We start from the raw sequence: 22,107 nt of genomic DNA, 5'->3' as shown, positions 1-22,107 counted from the left end.
GCCTGAGGTATAGTGCAAACAAAATCGTCTCACGGGGGAAAATGGCAGGCTTTTTGCAGTGCTGCCTCGGGCTTCGATCACTGCAGTACAAGCATGCTACTTTCCAGAATTTGTCGAAATGGTCCCACAACCTCCTCGCTGAAAGGGGTTGAACAATCAGATTGAGGGATTCTTCTCACCACGCGTTCACCGTAACCACGCACTAGCTCACCTGAGGCAGGTGGCAAAGGCTCTGCGAGCATTGCGGTGCAAGAAGTGGATGGGGAAGCCTTTGAAGGTGTGCCCGTCCGGCACCGCCCTCCTCACCGCGTCCTGGAACTCCTCGTTGCCGCACGAGACGCCGGTGCAGCGCTCCAGCTCGTAGGCCGACAGCGCCGAGGACAGCAGGTAGGACAGGTGGTCGTCCCACACGGTCGCCACTTCCAGGTCCTGGAGTACAGACAGACAGAGAGAGAGGAAGAGAGAGAGCACCACAGAGCTCAACACTTTGCCCAGTAAATCTCACACTTAAAAGAGTCCTGAATCCAGCTAAAATAAAGCAGTGGCATTTCTCAGTGACTCATACGTGACCTAAAACTCCCAGACTCTAAGTGTCCTCATCTCGTCCAGCATTGTGTCTTACCTTCCTGTGCTCGGAAACCAGGAAGCGCATCTCCAGCTCCAGCTGGTTGCTGGCAGCAGCCGGATCCAGAGATGGGGCACAGAGTGGAGGCAGAGGGGGCAGAGAGGCGGTGGAGCCCGGGGCGCAAACGGACTTCAGAGCCTCTTCGCTCATCGCCTTCCACCGAGACTGATTCTGGAGGAAAAGAAGGAGGGGAAAAGAAAAAAATGAAGCTGATGCTTTTATCTTTATTCTGGAGAAAAAGAACCACTAGAGTGTAGCCGCTGGGGCTTCGCTGCCAGCCTTCAGGGTAACACGACAGGACGGTGAGTTGCTGATGAATGGAACTGTTGCCGATTTCATTTCCCTGGCACCCGCCCACTGCTCTCTGCTCCAGGCTGTCTGACTCCCACATTGCACTAGATTTTCTCTGGCAGATTCAATATGCGGTATAAATATATTGACACTGTTAACACAATACCTGGCAGAGAAAACAACTGCGGCAAGCATGATGACATTTTTTAATAGTCAATAAATACAACAATGGACATATAAGTAACACACGAGAGACGTGTGAGGGACACCGTTCTGTTACCTGGAAGTCAAAGACGCAAATCTCCACAGCGTCGGAGGGCTGGCAGTTGGCCAGGAAGGTCTGGTGGTTGAAGACGCAGCCCACAGTGCGGTAGGGGGAGGAGGGTTTGGGCTGGGGGGCCAGGGGCGGGGCATCCGGGTCTATGGCCCGGTGCAGGTATCTGAGCACACATATGGGAGTTCAAGGCTAATTACTGTCAAGACAAACACATTAACAAAATTGAAAGAAAAGCCATTATCATCAAATCCAAGAGGCCATGCTGTTTTGAGGGCGCGACTTAAAGAATAACTTTCAACCTGGACCCTGTTTTCCCATGATTTTGTGTCTAAGTGACTACTCGGGACAACAATTTCTTTAATTGCAATTCTTTTAAATACAATTTAGTGTCCTAATATTATCAGTACAATTCAACATCAAACCCTATAGTGCAACACTGTACAGCACAATACAATACATAAATACAAAGACCTCATCCTCGGTGTCCAAATCAGCTAAACATTCAGCCATGACATTGAAACACTAAGCTACGTTTTCTCTCCTCAACACAATAAGCCGACACTTTTCCGCTTTCTCCCGGCAACACATGACGTCACCAGATTTCAGAAGGAGACTTCTCTTTAAGCGAGACTCTTGCCATAATGTCAGACACTTATAATACCAACCAGAGCCTGTCAACAGAAGAGATGAAATCAAGTCTGTCTTCATAATAAGATCAGTGAGTTATGGACAAAAATTCCAGAACTAAATAACCACCAAAATGTAACTGTTTCTCAGCCCAGAGTCTGACTGCGACAATTTATGGAACCGCTTTCTGATATATCCTGCTGACTAACACAAAGACTGGCTCATAAGCTAAACTGATGCAAAACAAAAGTAGTTCAAATGATTCCTCAGTGTTTGGTTTGAGCAGTTACTAAATAAAAATGTGTGCATACATCTTTTGTATCCTACACATTAAAGGGGGAGCAGTAAAAGCAGCTGTGTTACAACTTATCGGCTGTCTGAACAACAAAAGAAAAAAGGACCTGTGTGCCGTCAGACTCTCCCAGAAGGTGATGCTCCCATCAGTGCCGCGGGTCAGGACCCAGGTGTGGGGCGTTGCCTTGGCTTTGGTGCCTACGCACACGTACGCATCCAGGCCAAAGCCCAGCAGGAGGCTGCACAGCAGGGCGGCGTGGTCCTCGCAGTCCCCCTGGGGAGCACAGACAGGGATGAGCTCAGGTCCTTTGAAACTACATTATCAACAGTTTGTTTAGTGTTCAGAGCTCTCTTACAGTCAGTTCTTCCAGAGCAACAGGACTTTAGAGCTGCACAGGTATGACGGATTCTTTTAACCCTAGTGAGACAAGCAATGAGGCTCTAGTGAGCTCCACTCACAGAGGCTCCACATCCTAGTAGGTAGACCTATGAACTTCCATTATTTAGGTACACATCATAAATCCATATTCTTAAAGTCTAAGAATTCATTTCCATTCTCAAATAAGCCTCCATTTTTCTTTGAGGTTGGCTACGCGGCAAAATGAGCGACAGCGTATTTGAGCATTAACATCTTAAAACATTACAACTATATTCATGAATTATTCAGATTTTATAATGCAAATACTCTTAAAATATTGTGACTTCATATGCCTATAATTACAACTATGCCTATAATTCTATATAACTATTGTCGAAATGTTCCAACTTTATTCTAAAAATTAAACAAATTGATTCTCGAAAAATTACAACTTTATTCTCAAAATATTGATCTCTATTTTTTTTAGAAGTATTGACATATTCCAATTCCCAATATTGAGACAGATTTGAAGATGTTTACGACCGTCCTCATACCATCTGCTTGACTAATTCAACATGTCACTGCATGATGAATTAGACCAGTCTGTTTAAACAGAAATACAACATTCGGGTTTCTCTGCACTGTTAGTCTTTCTCAAGTGTTGAACACAGACAAGAACAGTCTGCTGGAGATTGCCCGTGGCAGTAAGCAAGTCTTATTTCACTCGTACATGTTTTCCGGTAGAGAGGCCTGGGTTTGTGCTGCGGCTGTATGCTGGCTTGGGCTACTGGCAAGTCAGAATGATAGATGTTCCCCAGAAGTGCTAATATGGACGGCAGCATCGGAACAGGCTGGGGACTGATGAGGCTAAATTAATTTTCCCTGGAATGAAACCCATAAATCACAGCTGACTAGGGCCACTTTGCGAGAGTTGCGTTGTGTCTGTCCTGCCAGCCGCTCACAGAGGAGAGGCAGGGAACATTTATCCTGTGGTGGGTCTGGGAAAATCCCCGCTATCTAGCAGTGATGAAAACGCATCAGTCAGTCGACTCTGCGCAAATCCCTCTTTCTCAGAAATGACACAATCAGCTGTGCTCAGAAGTGGAGTGAATGTAAACGCAGCTGGGCCGAGTTTATGTGATGCCTTCTGACTCTGGGAACAAATTGTTTTAGGACACCATTGATATTAGTTAGCGGGGGCAGACTGAGGTTATATGGGGATACAGTCAACGACACCTTTTAATGCATTCTGCAGATCACGTATCATGCATTCACTTCACTTTTAATGATTATAATTCTTCTCACACTGTTCCTCTCATCTTATCAGTCTCTTCTTTTACCACACATCCTCATCAATAGAATGAATTACAGATGATTTTAAAAAACTGTAACTCTGAATCTATTCAGTGATTTTCTCTGATGCTGTATGTGCTGGTGTTGAATGTTGCTAATAGTTGAGCCTTCTGCTAAAGGCTGCAGCTAAGCTTTTAGCTACAGGCTCAACTATTAAAGAGATGGACAGAAAATGGCATCTAAGCCCTTGGCTATGGTTAGCAATAGGATACACTAATAGAGAGATTGAGAGAAAATGTTGCAAAGAGTTGAGCCTTCTGCCAGCGCCTGAGGATCAGCCTTTAGCTACGGTTAGCAGAAGGCTAAACTCTTCAAGAGATGGAGAGAAAATGTTGCTAATAGTTTAGCTTTCTGCTAAACTTTGGGCAACACTACTGCTTACACTCTGCTTAATCACTAGCGCATAAGGCTACAGTTAGTAGAAGGCTTAACTGGCAGAGAGATGGAGACAAAATGTTGCGAATTGTTTAGCCTTTTGCCAACAGCAGCCGAGAGCCAAGGAAGTGAAAAAGAGTGTCAAGACAAGCGCAGTAAAAATCTGGTCTGCACTTGTTGATATGCTCAACAGCTAGCGCTGTTTTTTTGCCTCGGGACAAAGATAAAACCTGCCTACCCCAGCTTTACCAGGAACCGTGGTGTGCATAACTCTGCCATTGTCTCTGTCTTTGACAGTTCAGATCTAGCAGCACAGTAAGTGCATTTGTCTTCTGAAAAATGAACCCATCTCTGTTGTTACTGCCAAGACGTCGGCCGGTTCCTCACCTTCCCTCTACACAGGAAAGCCATTAATGAGCACCACTGCTCCTGCTTGCCTCCTCCTCCTCCTCCCACCATTGGGGCCTTCTCGTGGGCCAGCAGGCTGACAAAGCGGGCCGCCTGTCGGGGGCTCTCCAGCAGACGGCCCGCCCGCAGAACACGCACGTAAGAACACGTCGGCCGGTTGGCGCCGTTCTCGTCCTGCAGAGACAGACAGACACACACACACAATGAGACAGGTTGGAGCAGATATGAATTCGAGGAGTTCAGGATTCAATATTCCCTAAACTGGTTAGGAATATGAGAAGTCCTCTCCCCAAAACACTAACACACTAAACCAGGGAAACAAATGAATTAGGTTGTTCTGAGGAACTCCCTCAGCAGTGTCTGCTTATACAGTACATGCAACACATCTATTCAGTCCTCAGGTCTAAAAAAAGAAAACGTGTCGAGAAACAAATGTCCTTCAAAGTACAAAAACCATGTCATATAAGGGTTGAATTTAGACGAACCTGGGCAAAGATCTTGACCATTTTGGATTGGTTTGATGGACGTATCTCAAGGAACTCCCTCCACCACTGTTTGGCATAAACCAAGAAGAGCCTCTCCTTCTCTGCCGTCCTCTGCCTCTCCAGTGATTGCTGAATGAGAAGCACACAGTGACATCAGTTACTACATATAGCTACAATGCTGCCTCTAGACCGGCTCTGAGGAAGATCGATTTTCAACAGCGTCGATGATTCTCTGTTGTCTCACGGTGCCGTTTTATTAATGAATACTGAAGCCGGCGAATAATAAAACACAGACGAAGAGACTCCGGCGTGCTGACCTGTGTGCTGATGACGGCAGCGCTCAGAGTCTCTGTGAGAGGAGGGTAGAGCTCCAGACTGACGGTCAGAACACCAGCCGGGACTTTGCATTCACTTCCTGGAGACACACACGCATACATGTTACTGGAAGCTTGTTGCTGCAACACTTACGAACGAACCGCAGAAGTTTTTCGAAAAACATATATTTCTAGCATACGCAGACTAATTTACTGGTGGTAAACAGACAGAACCGTTAGCATTGTACAGCGTTGGTTTCCAGCCTGGGGGCTCCAACCCCTCCATGGATTCACAGGATAATCAACCAGACAATAAATATGGTTTGTGTTATTTTGATTTAATTTTCTCTTACCTTTATTGTAAAATACTACAGAAGTCTACATGTTATGGCCTCTTCACAGTATTACTGTAAATGTTTTTCAAAAGGGTTGGAGGCAGGCAGCTTTTAATGCTTTAAGGGCTCACCAGCCAGAAAGGTCGGGAACGATGTGTTCTGTGTATTTTGACTGCAAAAAACACAAGAGTTTTCATTGTGTAGCCGGGATGATGAACATGATTTATAGTAGATTACAATACATGCAATTTATAGTTTACTTCAGAATAGTTTCTAAAAAGGCCAATTACTTGATGGATGTGTAAATAAACCTATTCGTAAACAAAATCGTATAAATTACAATATTTTTTAAATATATTTATTCTTTATTCATGGAAGGGGATCTTATGATTACCTTATTTAATATTGCTTGTTTATTTTTCACCAAACTTGATGTTCACTTAAAAAAAGTGAACATCAATAGTGACCTATCTGTGATGCAATAACAGAATGTAAGGTCAAGTGATTCCAGTATGTTTGAGTGTCATTTGAAGAGAATTTAAGCAACTGTTGACGATTATCGGGATAATATATATATCACAATCATTTTTAGATCATCCTATGCCTAGTTGGTACATAATACTACACTAATGTAGAGCATAATGTCAAAAAATAATGAAACCAAAACATCTGTGTGTGTGCACAATTGACTTATTTTACTGCTTATTGTATGATCATTTAAAGGCTTTTAAAAAACGAATTACATCGTCTTCCGATTGGATGATTATGAAAATTTTAGGAAAGGAGATTTTTGTGACTTTGATTTTATAAATAAAGGTTAGTATGGGAGAGGAGATATTCTTTGTTTGGAATGCAATTGTTTCACCACTGCAACAGTCTGAGCAGGGCACTTGTGTATGCAACAACAATAAACTCCTCTACTCTACCAATGAACGGCATTAATCATTCTTCACTCCTCGCCGTAGAGATGTAACCTTTAAAAAAAATAAGCACATTCATAATTCAGTATCACACTGTCACTCCTGCATTCACCGCAGCAGAATCACAGATTCCTCACCAACTCCCATCAGCTCCATGGCAAAGCAGGTCTTCCCGCTGGGCGAGCCGAGGACCGCCCTCCAGTCCAGGAAGTAGGACGAGACCAGCTCCGTCTCACCGGAGGTGTCCGTCCTGATCAGCACCAAGTGAACCGGGTCACACAGAGACAGCATGGTGGTGGCGTCCACCATTTTACTGCCCTCACCTACGGTACCAAAATTTAAAAAATGAAAGAATCACAAACTAAGTATAGATAGCTAATTAAGCAGCACCATAACAACCCGTCTGTCCCGACTGACTGACGTACCTGTGCCGTCTCTGCGGATCTCTAGGAGGAAACCCTCCTTCAGGTCAGGTTCGCAGGCGCAGGGCACCGGCTTCGAGCGGAACCTCTGGTTGCGGAAGTGCAGGTAGAGCGTCAACGTAGAGCACACCTGACCGGGTAAAGGCTCTGGCTCCTGGAGGTGCTCCAAAAAGGCCTTACCGCCAAGCACTTGGACGTACAAGTGCCGCCTGGAAGGGTCAATATTGGCTGAGAGAATGAAAAGAATGTCTTCACTTAACCGTTCCAAAATTAAGAAGGACAACTTGAGGGAAAGCAAATAAGCCATGCTATTATGTTGGTTTATTTGGAGTTGTACAGGACTTTACTTACTTTTTTTGAGCGGAGTAATATTCTTGTCAACAAAGTGAGTAGCAGGCTTTGGAGGGGACCCTGTTTCAGCATCTGTTGTGTCTTCCTACCAAAGCAGACCAACATGACAAAAATAACAAAACAGTCAGCTGGTAATTGAATCGATACCAATTTGTACAATTTAGAAATTATTATCTGCATCTGGGTTCAAATTAGTATGACATTATTTAAGAAAGTTTGTTATTTACATTCAGTTATGAATCAAATTAATCTACATGAACTGCTTAATCGTCAAGCATTCAAATCTGAAAAATTGCCCGTTGAGTGTCGTTCGACCTGGGTAAAGTGCAGGTCCTTCATCACGTCCTCTATGATGCCCCTGCGCTGCAGAGCGTGTAGGAAATCCGTCTCAGACAGCGGTCGATGTGCCGGGCCTTGCACATCCCTCACAGTCTCGGCCAGCACCTCTCGGATCCTCCCGTGGATGTCCATCTGGTGACCAAAAGAGACCGGATGAACACACCACTCTCACACACTTCTTCCTCAACAAGAGTCACAAGCAGATGCTGCTGGGGTCAACAATGTATGAGAATATCTTGTTAAGACAGACTCCTTTTCCCCACCCCCACAGCAGATTCACCATTGATCAAATTGGACTACCGCTGACATCACACACTGACAAACTTCATCCCACTTTGCTGTGTTGTGTTGGGAGGGTGGTGGGTGAAATGCAGCAGTGATCAAAGTCTTGAAAGTCTTCACGAGGAAGAAGTAACCTATTAGGTTTATTATCAGTAGATATTTTCAGACATGACTAGCTTGATGCAAAGACAAAAATAGTGGTCCCATAGTGAACCAGTTGCTAGGATTAATCACACAGGACCAATACCCTATTACATTAATTCTAACACTGTCCATTAATGTATCGGTGCATCTCTACTCATCTGACCTACTTCTTCTGTACTTGACAGCCTGCTTACAGACCTCTGTAGGCTAGACAGGCTAATAGCAGTTAGCGTAAAGTGCACTCGCTTGAAAATACCAACCAAATGTTGTTAAATAATGTCATCATATACATATTTGGTACAGCCGAACTTAATACAAGATTACGTTGAGTTGTGCCAGATCTTAAAAAAAATATTTATAATGTGTACACTTTTCTTCAATGAGGACGTAGACTTCAACTTGCTATAGTTTGAATGGCGTTTGGTGTACCAGCCTCCCTTCAAGAAAACACATGCGTAACTATTAAACCATATATCTCTAGAATTATGGCACACAAAATGACCTTCTTTAATAACATACACGCACAGAAATAGAAGTGAAGTAGTTCGCTCACCTTGAGCAGATGGTTGCGAATGATTTGCTTCAGTTCGGAAGCTTTCTCTGGAGGCAGAGACATCACAGTAACAGTTGATGAGCTCGAGCTGGTTTTCAAGCAAAAAATAGCTAGCTACGTTAGTGATAGGGTACTATCAGGAACGTTACACTTGTGTTTGAGCAATACTCGATACTTGTAAACATTGTGTCGTCTGTAACATAATCCAATTTGTGTGACAGCCGGTGGATGAGAAGCACCCATAACCAGCACAACTGCCAGTTTGAACTGTGGCGGAAAAGCAAGCGGGAATACGGCCCTACTGATGCCTGACAGCGTCCTGCGCTCAATGTTGTTGTATTTGACAATTCTGGCCTGGAACGAAGTAATATAGATCGAGTGGACTCTGTCAATGGATGCCCCCTTTATTTTAGGGAACGTTTAATTTCATTTCGTTTGAAGAAATATGACATTTTATTCAGGGATTGCATTGGTTGCCCTATTGTCGCGTGTGCTACGACAACCCTTAAAGGACCTCTTTGTAGTCCAAATTGCAACAGCCCAGTTACATCTTTTTACCAGTTATTATTTCATGTTAAATCAACTAGTTTTATATTATAAAAAACATTCAGTTTTTTTGCTCTCTAATATATAGCATTTATGTGGTTATGTTTATAGTACTCAAAAGGAAACACAAGTAGACAGCTAATACAACAAATACAGTACTTCCTTCTCCACATACGCCAATTCCATCCCACAGACAAGAGAAAATTAAATTACTACGGCATTCGATATGAGTAAGGCCTCTTTTTGAAATACTGAATCAATTCCTGGAATCCATGGTGGGAGGCCTCTAGTCTGGCTGCATTGATTTAGCTCACGGTCGGAATGAAATTACAACTGTGGCACAGCAGTGCAGCACAGGGGAAGCAGAGCTGTGGTGGACACTGTCAAGCTGCTTTTTACTGACACAAGAGATTAAAGAAAGAACACAAGCAGACAAGAAGGGTTTGGTAAAAAAAAAAAAAAGATGAATGTTTTATTTTAGGAAGTATTTCATGTTTTGTTTGCTCTTTTTTTCCTCTTTCAAAAACACCATCCATCATGTTCTCACTGCAGCATTTAGCAGTGTACAAAAACTCCCCTGAAACCTTAGATGTGGAAAAACAACATGAATGGAATGTTACGGTCAAATGCGTCTCTTCTGGGCTAACGAGTCAAAACCATGTCCAACGGCGGCAAATGGCGAATCAGCCACACACCCATTTCATCTCAAGGGGTCAGTACATGCTTATGACACATTTGGTGTACAATCAACTCCTGATACCACTCCCTGTACCACACCTCAAGTTGCTACAAACCGGTGAATGCAGCGCTAATGTGTTACGTGGGAAACAGCAGCTCTCGTGAACCTTTATCTGATCATGCTAGGGAACCTTAGAGCACACCCATTTTTGTTTTCTTTCTTTTAATTAAATTCACTTCAAGGCACATTTAAAGCTATCTCCACCAGCGATCAAACACCTAACGATCTCCCGACTACAATCCCAAGGTGCTCTGCTCCAACTTCTCAATTGCACCATTATAGCTTTAGATTGGTCCCAGTCAATTCACAACCAATTTGTCGCCGCTTCAATGTGTTCAAATTAAGAAGTCGCCCGTGATATTTGTGTCAGTTATGTTCAAGAGATTCCAACGGAAAAAATACATTCCAGGACAAGATTTCATTCATTTAACACCTTGCCTGGCTGTTACAGACACCTTTGCTTTGGTTTTCCTCAAAAAAACAAAAACACCCTGAAAGTACACACATAAACCCATCCAGTGGGTAAATACACGCACTAAACAGTGACGAACTTTTACGATGAACGAGACAACCAAAACTTATGAAAAAAGGTGCTCATATAACAGAAAAAAAGAGGTTTGAAACATCAGCAGGGCAGCTCTCCATGAAGTATCCAGTCACACAAAAATATATATCTGGCCGTATCGGGATGCCCTGCTAAATGTGAGTGGAAGAACAAGTGGTGCTCTGGAAAAACCTCTAAATGTGTGCATGATATGCACATTTCATTGAAGAAAAAAACAACTATTTGGCTCTAGACTCTGGGGTCTCATGGTGGGGCGGACAGTCAACGCAACAAGTCATTTGAAATGTTAAAGGTGTCCACGGACGATCGACACGCACCTGACCGTTACAAATAAGGAAAAAACTAAACGCGTCAGAGTTATTATTATTCTCTTGCTTCGCACTGCACCTTTCGTAAGTTTGCTCTCAAAGCGGTTCACTATGATACAGTACATTCATCGAGTGGCAAGAAGGAAAATGAAATCGTCGTGCTGGCACCAAGATCCTGAGATGTTACTAATTTTTTTTTTGTTTGTTAAGATCTTAACATGAAAAATACACACACACACACACACACACACACACACACACACACACACACACACACACACACACACACACACACACACACACACACACAAACAATCGTATTTTTGATCTAGCGCTCCCGCAATTTCTGACCTTAAGAAATAAATACCCTCAGTTATGCTCGTGTTACCGTCTACGTCTACTTAGGGGAGTACCTAATCCCAGGTACTGGTGCAAAATAGGAGTCCATTTCTTTTTTTGTTTTCTTTCCAAAGTGTGTTCACTGGGAGTATATCCAGCACACCAGCAGGCCGACGGCCACGGCCGCCCCGGCGCCGACGTTGAGCAGGATGGGTCTCCAGTACAGCCACTTGTCTCGTTTCCTCTCCGAGTGGCTCAGTCTTTGTTTCATCTGCTGGACCTTCTGCGCGGTGCTGGCGATCCTCTCCTCGCGGTGCCGCTTTCTGATGCTGAAATAAGAGGCGGTTAATGGGTGAGTGGTCGGCAAGCGGCGGCGTGGGAATCCCATCAACACTGAGCTCAATTATTACAGAAGAATAAGAAACGGAACTGTAGGGAGGGGTCAGGGATCAGTTTCTCTGGGGTCCTAAAAGGGTGACATGCATAGATGACCTGACAGCGAGCTTGCTACTTACTGCCCCGAGTCCTCTGCCACGCTGTGGCCGTCCGGCACCCCTGCCGACAGGTGGTCTTCCGAGGCGGCCTGGAGCTCCAGACGGGGTCCTGGTTGACCGTTGGGCATGCTGTCGTTGAGGTGAGGCCGGGGTGGAGTTGGTGGTGGGGGTGGAGGTGGTGGTGACGGAGGGGGCAGTTCTGGCACCTCCAAGCCGTCTCTGGACATCCCTGTCTGCTTGTTCTGCTGCGAACAGGGGACGAGACACAGAAACGCAAAGTTACGACGGAGAGGACGGACGTTGGCGAGCTGAGAGAATATTTTTGGACTCCACGAGACTGTCACGTCTATTCACAGTAAATCTCTAGAAGAGCAAGTTCACCTTTGTGTTTGTACCATTTCAATTTACAGACTGAAAGCTTCAGAATAGCTATGCTGAACTTACAGAAATGCTAAGTTTGTTGTTGCTTTATGGGGGCCGTCTCAAAGGCAGACCGTTGGTGGCAAATGTATTGCTACAACATTTAAATAATAATAATAATAATAATAATAATAATAATATATATTTTAACAGATTTTAGCCCAAGAAAAAAAGGACAGGGCATTGTTGCAGTTTTAATATATCCATTTTGCTTTCACGCTGTTATCAGGAGCCGGTAGAGGAAACAATGTAAACATCAGGTGTGCTGGCTGATTGCATAATGATGATGATACTGATAATGGTTTAAAGTAAAAACAAACAACCAGAAGAGTGATACTGCAACAACGCCTGTTTTTTTTAGGCGCGGTTGCAGCCACAAGGATTCATTTTGATTAATTTATTTCTTTTTTATTTGTTAGTTCTAATCAGAGTTTCACAAAACTAGGGTTTAAAATGAGTTAATGCAGATTCAAAATGAAGCAGAGCTCTGTCACACAATTCAATAGAATCTCTGTTTGTTTTTATCAATATGAAGCTTGCTTGACCAAATTACAATGAGCGTGCCGTAATGTCCCATTAACTATACAAGAGGAGGGGGGCCGTTAACTTTAGGCTGCTTTGTAGTCCTTAATAAAACGGTACATTGTTTGTTAGCTAGTTAGCTAAAAAGTCAGCTAGTTAGCCCAACGTTACTCGTGTCGACTCGGCAGAAAAGTTTTAATTTCTCCTCCTTAAAAAAAAGAAATTGTTGGCCCAATAATTGGATCAACATGGCCAAATATTATAGGATAAAAAACACAGCCAGGAAAGAAAAGAGACCACCAGTTGGTTCAATCTTCCTGTTTCAGCTCCAGAACAGTTTCCTTACTGGACCGGTATCTAGAGAGGAATTCAGCAGCAGCATCATAAAGCTCAGCTGGTTGAGTCCGTCCCTGAACTTTCTTCGAGGAACTTGGATGATTTTACTCAATCCATCTCAAAAATGGGCAGATATTGTTAAAGTCAAACCCCCCCAAGTGTAAGTTAAAAGTTAATACTGGATCACGTATTGGATCAAAATTTGAGTTTTGGTGCAGAAGAATTCAATCTAACCAAATTTAGACTGAAAAACTAACTGATGTTTAAATAGAGGCTTGAATGGAATCTTTTTAAAAGTTCAGTGCTACGTGATTGAAGGTTAATCCCAGATTTAATGGAGTTTAAACAGCTACCTGGGCTGCTGAGTTTACTGCTGGGATGAGCTTGGCTCCCTCGATGACGGCCATGTAGGAGAAGCGGAGCTGGTCGGGGGTCTGGATCAGGCCCATGCGGTATTCCCTCATGTCCAGCAGCACCTTCTGGATGTCCACCGAAGACGGGTTCTTCCTCCTGTCCATCTGCCAAAACACAAAAGAAATGTCACAGGTTTACACTGAAATCCACTTCTTTGATTAAATTAAAAAATTACCTCTGAAGTATAATCCCAACATGCAACAATTTCTCCCTCTAAACCGATCACAGAGTACATTCATAATGTGAACCCCCCCCTCCCTCTCTCCTCCTCTCTGTCCTCACCAGCACCAGGCAGGTGTCAACCAGGGCGAGGGTCCCCGAGCGTCCGATCCCGGCGCTGCAGTGCACCACCGAGGGCCCGTGCTCCGGTCCCAGCGAGCCAGACTCCCGGACCTTGAAGAGGAAGTTGAGGAAGGAGGCCGGGGATTCCGGGACACCGAAGTCAGGCCACGTGGTGTAGTGAAAGTGGTAGATCTCCCTCGACTCCCCCGTCTGCAGCGGAATGTGATGTCAGGCCGTGTTTAGCAGCATTGTGGAGACAAGAGTTCTGCATGACTCGAGGCTGATTTGTCACTTGGAAAAACATCACCCCCCCACCCGTCAAGCAGAGCACCGATCATCTCCATACGTTTTAGACTAAAGCTGTGGCTGCACTCGTCTGTTCAAATCAGCCAGACCACATGCAGAGGTGGGCCCGGCTCGCATTGAGATTGGATATCAGTGAGGCTTGGACAGCATCTGCACAATTTATAAAACTTCCATATCGTCTTCCCTCCACACTGGAGTTCTTCTCCCGAGGAGAGCAAAGGGGAGGAGACCAGCGCTGAGACCCGAGCTGTGTTCCAAATCTCTAATCTTTTCTTTTTACTTCCAGTACGTACTGCTGCTGCCCTTACAAAGTACGTACTGCTGCATGCAGTGTGCATTCAATAGGGACATACTACTTCGTCATAACATTGCATCTTGACCCTCTTGCTCATGTATCCGCTGTGCAGAGGATTGTGGGTAAAAATCCCCAGAACAGCATGCTGACTTGCACAGTGCAAAATGTGACTGGATGCAGAAGGACATCCTGGTATGTTTTGGCATGCTGCATTTGACATACTATGTAACATAGTATGTCAAATACACACTACATCTTTTTTCTGGCATACTAAATAGTGTGCAGAATGGGTACTGGGGTATATTGTGGAGAACTTTGAGGAATATGTGCTTATCGCCGAATGACATGAGCTTCGTTAACAAGCTATAACAAGTCCACCAATACTGCAGGGAGGAAGTAAGCAGAAAAAAAGACTTGACAGGAAATGAAACCTGTTAATCCACCATTTTACAGCCGCTCCTATGACCGCAAAATTTTATCCTATCTGTATCCGATCAGGCAGTGGACACACACACATGCCCCCAAGTAACGCAAGCAAGATCCGGTCTCGGATCAGCTAACTATCAGAACTGGTCCTGGCAAGATCGGATGACAAAAGTCGCATTGAAAAGACAAGTACAACCACGGGCTGAGATGCTTCACAACAGCTACGACCACGCGGGATAACGCGAGCTGAGAGAGGTTAAGTAAACTTCAGAGCCAGTAGCTGTCCGGAAAATTTAAATCTGGATAAAGTGACAGAAGCAAAGCAAGAGGGAGAACGGATTCTTTACACAGTTAACACTCTGAACTTTTCCACAACTAGACACAAAGCGTTTTCCCCCACCGACAAAATATCAACTCTAAAGATCAAACTACTCGGCATTATAAAAAAAAGTTTCTATCTCATAGTTTGCCTCTTGTGCTCACCACTGTGTTCTGCAGCTCCAGCACTCGGACCGTGTAGTAGGACCGGTCCTCCTCTGAAAGCAGCCTGACAACGAACCCTGTGTCCGTGAAAGACATCTGCAGCTCCTCTGTGATGGGCCAGTACTGTGCACACTTCTCCTGTTGAGACAAAGAAATGAATTAAGTTAGTCTTGGATAAGAAAGCCACTTGCTCCCCCCAGGCCTCTGAAGGATGAGTGGAGTCTTGCGGGATGAAAGCACTTTGATTGAGGATCCATGGCGGACTTCATTCCCAAGAAGATTGCATGAATTCAGGGAATCCATCTTCTCTACCAATGTAAAGGAATGCACTGTGTACAAATAACACTTTGGATCACATTACTTTCCCTCAGGGTCACTACAGTCAATAGTGCTGAGATACTATACCCGATAGGACTCGGCAGCTTGTTTACAAGTCATAAATAAGCAGTTCCCACAAAGCATTGCAACCCTGATGAGAGCCAGCATGAAAGTTTTGGCTGAAGGGGGGAAAGTTTTTCTGTGCTCACCTTAAAGGGACAGTTCACCCCAAAATAGAATAAATAAATGCATATTTCTTTACTTTTACCTGTTACCTATCAGTCTAGATTGTTTTGGTGTGTGTTGCCTAGCTATGGCTATATTGGTAGTAGAGATGTCTGCTATGGTTGAAAGAAAATAGTTCCTACATGAGCTTGTAGATTAGCTTGAGTAACCGGGTCATGCTTTCTGGAGAGAGACATTGCTGGAGTTTCCCAAATGTTTTTTGCACTTTGAGTACCACAAGCCGAGTGCCATCTAGTCCCATTATATTCAAGAGAGGAAAAATATGTATTTTTGAGGTGAACTGTTCCTTTGAATCTTAGTTAGTTTGGAAGCCAATCATTACACAAGTACAATGTGGAAAGTTTAAAACCTCCAGTGCACGCACTTTTAAAGTGAAGTAGGAGGCATCTCGTGTCCAGCAGTTAAACTTTTGAGATGAAAAGATAGTACAGTATATATTTGCATCTTCATAGATTCTAGTTTTCAGAAGGAGTAGATGTGACTTTTAACGAGGTTCTTCCATCTTTTCTTAGTGGAAAGAAATGACAGCGGACACAAATCACTATTCAAAGCAGAGGAGGGGATCATTTGGGGCTTAACAGACTCTTGAGAAATAGCTATAGAGGACTGATGAAGCATAATGATGAAGTGTTCTTCAATAGATGACCAGAATAGGCAGACCTTTTCTAAAGTTGGAAGGTACAGTATGTTCTTGAATGCATTCATTTGAGTAAAACCAGTAGCTCATATATTTCCAGCCTTAAGAATGACTGATAAAGTAGACAACCATAGACGATGTATGCAAAGTGCTCTGTGTGTCGCAGGAACATCTACAGCTAACGCTATCAAGATCTGACACCTGGAAACAAGAAGATCTACTCACAGATTCCTTTTCAATGACTCTGTTGAGCATTATAACAGCTTTGGAACACTGCTCCCAAATCATCAGCCAGAAATGACCACAGGTGTTCCTCAAAGGCCCCTGTGGACACAAAAGAAAGAAATATACAGAGAGAAAAAAAGTCCTGTCATTATCAAAAGCTCACGTAAACATCAGAGTGAAATCCTGCACATTCTTCTTCTTCTTCTTCTTTTAAATGTTTACTTATGCAGACACTGCTTGTGCCGAAGCCGTACCTGAGAGAGAATGTAGGCTCGCTGGGCTTCCTCCACCATGACTAAACTGGCGTTGATGTAGTCATTTTCAGAGTTTTCGAGTTTCACTCGACTGTGGTCGTCTGAAACCAGGTGGAGACAAACACGGAGCGATTACAAATCACAAAGACGTCGCTCACTTCGCAAGAACACACGTTGTATATTAAGAACCTCGTCCGTCTCATGACTCACATGGGCTGACGTCTCTGTAGCGGTTCAGATTCCGATTCGCTGGAAGCTTCGCCACTTTGTAGGGATATTCACTGGCCTGGTTACGGATCTCCTGCCAGAGACCAGAAACAAAAGATACAAGTGGGAAGTTAGGAGTGTCCCATTACGTTGATGAGGAACCAACGGCGGTGGGACACACGCTGTGAAACAAACCGGTGCATACGTATAACATACACCTGCTGTCTGACTGAAGTGGAGGCCGGTAATACAGCCAACACTAATGTGCATACCACACAATGATGAAAAGGTCTTTAGTACAATATGTATGCTGTGCTAGATTCATAGGAACTGTGGTTGTAAGATGTTCACAGTACGATGACCGTCACAGAAAATATCAGTTTGCAGTATTACACTGTTATAAATATTATGATCCTTAGTATCAGTTATAATGACCTTAAAGGAATGAGAACGGCATTATAAAAAAAAAAAAAAAACTAAAAAAAAAACTGATAAAGTATAGCATGGAATCGTAATGTTATATAGCAAGTTTACATGCATTTTGATTATTATTACTAATTAACATAAACTGTAGATGCGCCACAGACTATACCTTTAACTGAAACACACACTCACTTATGTCAATATTACCATCTATTTAGTTACCGGATCTGATAGTTAGTCAAACATGAGAAAAGCAATTCCCCCTCTCATGATATACTTATTACACTCTGCATAGTTTTAGACCTTTGACTTCATTAGTACTCTATCAAAATAGATTTATATACAAGCCCGGGACAGTTTATCCAGCTTTAGCCATCTACTATATTTATAATCGTCTTTAATCTATAAAGTGATTGTTTACGTGTGTTTCTCTGTAACTTCCAAACAGGGCAGCGTTAACTGTTAGCTACAAAACCTCTCCAATTGCATGTTATCCTCGGGTTAGTAGCTAGCTGATTATTATACGGCCATAGCCAGAGTTCAACAACCGGAACAGAAATATTATAAATGCTGGGCTCTCTCAGACAGCTGGTGGTGAAACACATACGCTATTCTCTGGAAGTCCTGATGAGTTCTCAGAAACTGCAGCTGACGTTTGCGAGCGTCATCCAGCATTAGCTAGCTAACCGAGCTCAACTATGCTGCACGTTTTCTTGCTAACGTTACAAGCTTTCTAGCTACGGAAGTCAGGGACTACTAGCGCGGACTGCTAGTTTCTCATTCGTCCTACATACGTGCATAGTACTGTACATAAACTCTACATGACGTGATGAAGTCTATAAGTCACCACAAGTAACTGAGTCGACTAGAGGGCTAAAAGTAACCAAATACTGGGAAAGGAATCTAACGGGTTAGCTAACCAATTAGCTCGCCAACTAACGTTAGGTTAGCAACTGATCGTCATAGAAACACGATAGGCCAGTGTCCCGACTTACATTGAAGAGGTTTTGCCATCTCCCGGACGAATCGATATCTTCAAATTCTTCCTCCATTGTGTCGTTATTCGTGCCCCGAGACACTTGCTGGATGATCACAGAGTATATGCAGCACCGTTCACTAAGTTACTCCTTTCTGTCAGCCATCTAAACAGCGCTGTGTGTGTAACCCTGGGGATCCCTGCCGGGAGTCTGCTGCTCAACACAATACCGCATGCACGCTGACTGACTGGGTTGCCAGTTATGTGATTTTGTCAACCTACCAAAAACAAAAAGACGTAATCACATATTGCTGTATCAAACATATTGTGGATGTTTTATTATATATATCGACATGTGTCAACACTGACTCTTGCAGTAAACTATTGAATTATGAAAGTTTGTTCAACCCTAGTTTTTTCACATTATACACAAGGCATGATTAGAATGACAAATAAAGCACCACACAATACAAAATAAACATTTGACAAACACTTCTGCCACAGATCTCTTGTCTTAAAGTGTTCAATATGAGTGTTAATACAAAATATAGATAAAGACTCCACCAAACTTGGCAACCCCTGTGAACGGAGGAGGAGGGCAGTTTACTTGGTAGTGGAGCTAAAGTGTAAATTGTTAGAGTAAACTAATTTCTCAGCTTTGCATTTTCACATTTTTCCAAATTATATTCTGGTTGCTGTTCAATTCGACACGACAAGTTTCAACATAGACTTTATCATAAAGTAACTCAAAACATGATTTACCCACAGGATTAAACAAAAATTGGTTTGAATGCGCCCCTCTGTGGTCAAGTCGGGTAATGCGCACACACTGCACACTACGAGGACCCGCCAAACATTATACACGCACACGCGCGCGCACACAAGTTACGTTCAGACACATGACAGGCCTACAAAGCAACCAGCTTAGCTAGTTTTGCTGCTAGCCGGATATAATCATGTTTGTAGCGCGTAGTATTGCAGCAGATCATAAAGATCTAATTCACGATGTGTCGTATGATTTCCACGGCCGGAGAATGGCAACTTGCTCCAGTGACCAAAGTGTCAAGGTAACGTCAGTTAACATGACGTATTATTCAGCAGTTTGCTAATGTTAACAAGCTAGCGTTAGCTACTAGCCTGTTATAAACACCCGTATCTCGTTATTGGATTTGCTGTCTATCTCCCACCACTTGTTGAGAGACGTTACGTTAGTTAATTTGCTAAATCTGTTGCTAATTCTGACTATTGCATGCAATTTCACTTTATTACATTTAGCTAGTTTGCCTGTAGCATACAAGCTAGGGTAACGTTAGCTGTAGGTAACTTAAGCTGTGTAGCTAATGTAAACACTGCAGAAATACCCCGTGCATGTTTAGTAAGGTTACACCTGTAATTTAGTAAATGTTACCTAACATTACTTGTAGTTGTAAACCTTAGGAATGTCATTGAAGGTCCCATGTTACCAGCTCCACAAGCGTGCACACAGAGCCTATCGTCTCAGCAATATTTCCTATCATTGTTTCACATCTTCTTTCTCTCAGGTTTGGGATAAAAGTGAGAATGGAGAGTGGCACTGCACAGCCAGCTGGAAGGTAAGCCTCCTGCTGCTTCATTCATTTTAACCATTAAAGGCTTTTCTGGTCAAATCTGAGTCTATAAGACAGTGTGCTTGCATAACAGCATATCAATTTATGTCCTACTCTGTGTCTCTTGTGGTCTTACTGATATAGATACAGCTTGAAATGTAAATTAGTGTTATGATTTATTGGTTTGTCAAAAGATGTATTCTCTTGTGTGCAGACACACAGTGGATCAGTGTGGAGAGTGACCTGGGCTCATCCAGAATTCGGGCAGGTTCTGGCCTCGTGCTCCTTCGACAGGACAGCTGCTGTGTGGGAAGAGATTGTGGGAGAGTCCAACGACAAGCAGAGAGGACTGAGCCACTGGGTTAGTAGCATCACGGCTGGTTATCAGGCTGGAAACCAGGCATCAGCTTCTGGTTATCGAAGCTGAAACTATTGTTGTCATTTTAAGTCGCCTTGTATACGTCAGCCGAATAATGAAGCGACTTGTACACATGTTATGTGTGTGTTGCGGATGCTTTGCAGTATAATTTTACTTCCAGCACAAAGATGCCGGGATACTTCTCCTCTGGAGACTTCACAAATTTCCTTTTTGTTTTTCTGTTCAGGTTCATCTGGTTCTTTGTCAGTTTGAATGTATTTGTTTGTGATGTTGACGGTTATGTTTTCACCCCAAAGTCAAATAACTTAATTAGCTTAGCTGCCAGTGCCAATTAGCCAGTGCAGCTTTATTTCCGGTTCTGACTTTAACAGCAATATTTACAATTTCGCTAATGCAACAAATATATATTATATAATATATTTAGTTTGTTGTCCCTATTTTTGATGTATTAAAAAGACTTTTCTACAGTTGTCTGTTCGAACCTGACCAAATAGTTTCCACGCTGTTCCGTTTTTAGATAAAGAGAACCACGCTAGTGGACAGCAGAACCTCGGTGACCGATGTGAAGTTCGCCCCTAAACACATGGGCCTGATGCTGACCACCTGCTCCGCGGACGGAGTGGTGAGGATCTACGAGGCCCCCGACGTGATGAACTTGAGTCAGTGGTCCCTGCAGCACGAGATCTCCTGCAAGCTCAGCTGCAGCTGCATCTCTTGGAACCCCTCGAGGTTAGACCGCAGTGTGACTTTGTTTGGGGGGGAAAAAACAGTTGAGACATTGAAATGTGTAGAAGATTTACGGTTCTTCAGTTCCAGTCCTAGCTGTAATGTACCTCGCCTTGAAATAAAACTTAGTATTGATCGGGGATTCGCAAGATAAATGGAGGTCGGGTAAAGACAAAATATAGGATCTGAAGCGCAATTTTAGTTGGGTGGAGTTGGAGGATGTGGGCGAAACAAAACGGATTAATTTACTTAAATAATAATGAAACATGACAATTAACTTTAGTCGTTTTTTGATAATCAATAATACATTAAAAAAATCGTTTAGGGGCAAGTAAAAATTGACTTTGGGCAAATAGACAACAAGCATTGATGTTGAACCCTGTCGTGGCTCACTGGGACACTTGGATTGATCATTCATGTTAACATGTCTGCTGTGAAAAAGGCCTTTTGTATTGGTCTGAAACCTAAAACTTCTTGTCTGCTGTGTTCAGCGTCGGAAATACACAAGGGTAAAGGGCAAAACTGCTACTAAGAAATATAATTTTGCCCCTGATATCACTAGGGCAGGGGCAAAAAATGCCCCCGAACTTTCTAAACTAATAAAATAAATGGAGCGCTTCTTCATCAGACCTGTGACTGCGAGACTGCGGTCAACTCGGCAGACACTTAAATTTTAGTGCACCTACAGTTGTGTGAAAAAGTGTTTGCCCCCTTCCTGATTTCTTATTTTTTTGCATGTTTGTCACACTTTAATGTTTCAGATCATCAAACAAATTTAAATATTAGACAAAGATAACACAAGTAAACACAAAATGCAGTTTTTAAATGAAGGTTTTTATTATTAAGGGGGAAAACAAATCCAAACCTACATGGCCCTGTGTGAAAAAGTGATTGCCCCCCCC

At 43.3% G+C, this 22,107-nt stretch overlaps 3 protein-coding genes across 5 annotated transcripts in view; 1 reads left to right on the top strand and 2 right to left on the bottom strand.

Moving 5' to 3' along the window:
* The window catches only part of cep76 (centrosomal protein 76), a 96,351-nt gene extending 86,760 nt beyond the window's left edge, over nt 1-9,591 (bottom strand). For both annotated transcript variants that reach the window (XM_031868565.1, XM_031868564.1), the window contains exons 1-12: nt 8,754-9,591; nt 7,751-7,906; nt 7,436-7,520; nt 7,088-7,312; nt 6,800-6,985; nt 5,411-5,508; nt 5,094-5,222; nt 4,588-4,782; nt 2,222-2,388; nt 1,197-1,356; nt 623-796; nt 212-429 (exon numbers count right to left, since the gene is read on the bottom strand). In XM_031868565.1, the coding sequence (XP_031724425.1) occupies nt 212-429; nt 623-796; nt 1,197-1,356; nt 2,222-2,388; nt 4,588-4,782; nt 5,094-5,222; nt 5,411-5,508; nt 6,800-6,985; nt 7,088-7,312; nt 7,436-7,520; nt 7,751-7,906; nt 8,754-8,816 (1,856 nt within the window). In that variant the 5' untranslated portion in view covers nt 8,817-9,591. The remainder of the gene's footprint in view (nt 1-211; nt 430-622; nt 797-1,196; nt 1,357-2,221; nt 2,389-4,587; nt 4,783-5,093; nt 5,223-5,410; nt 5,509-6,799; nt 6,986-7,087; nt 7,313-7,435; nt 7,521-7,750; nt 7,907-8,753) is intronic.
* Nucleotides 9,592-9,736: 145 nt separating this feature from the next.
* Nucleotides 9,737-18,889, bottom strand: ptpn2a (protein tyrosine phosphatase non-receptor type 2a). Its single transcript, XM_031868566.1, has 9 exons — nt 18,534-18,889; nt 17,119-17,209; nt 16,909-17,009; nt 16,655-16,753; nt 15,229-15,366; nt 13,719-13,928; nt 13,376-13,540; nt 11,766-11,989; nt 9,737-11,579 (listed from the first exon to the last, which is right to left on the bottom strand). Exons 1-9 carry the CDS (start codon nt 18,588-18,590, stop codon nt 11,390-11,392), a joined length of 1,275 nt encoding a protein of 424 aa, XP_031724426.1. The 5' UTR covers nt 18,591-18,889; the 3' UTR covers nt 9,737-11,389.
* A 483-nt stretch (nt 18,890-19,372) lies between these two features.
* Nucleotides 19,373-22,107, top strand: part of seh1l (SEH1-like (S. cerevisiae)) — an 8,494-nt gene continuing 5,759 nt past the window's right edge. For both annotated transcript variants that reach the window (XM_031868692.1, XM_031868693.1), the window contains exons 1-4: nt 19,373-19,581; nt 20,056-20,106; nt 20,315-20,461; nt 20,997-21,208. In XM_031868692.1, coding sequence (XP_031724552.1) covers nt 19,471-19,581; nt 20,056-20,106; nt 20,315-20,461; nt 20,997-21,208 — 521 coding nt within the window. In that variant the 5' untranslated portion in view covers nt 19,373-19,470. The remainder of the gene's footprint in view (nt 19,582-20,055; nt 20,107-20,314; nt 20,462-20,996; nt 21,209-22,107) is intronic.

Source organism: Anarrhichthys ocellatus, unplaced genomic scaffold (genome assembly GCF_004355925.1).
Source record: "Anarrhichthys ocellatus isolate YVR2014 unplaced genomic scaffold, GSC_Weel_1.0 scaffold43, whole genome shotgun sequence".
Classification (NCBI taxonomy): domain Eukaryota; kingdom Metazoa; phylum Chordata; class Actinopteri; order Perciformes; family Anarhichadidae; genus Anarrhichthys; species Anarrhichthys ocellatus.
This window is presented reverse-complemented; position numbering and strand designations above follow the sequence as displayed.

Excerpts from the sequence above, each read along its gene's own strand:
- ptpn2a (XM_031868566.1), bottom strand. The coding sequence starts at position 18,590 with ATGGAGGAAGAATTTGAAGATATCGATTCGTCCGGGAGATGGCAAAAC. Across the intron at positions 11,990-13,375 it reads CAGTAAACTCAGCAGCCCAG|CAGAACAAGCAGACAGGGAT; the intron begins GTAGCTGTTTAA and ends CCCTGTTCGCAG. Across the intron at positions 11,580-11,765 it reads GTGGCAGAGGACTCGGGGCA|CATCAGAAAGCGGCACCGCG; the intron begins GTAAGTAGCAAG and ends CTCTTATTTCAG.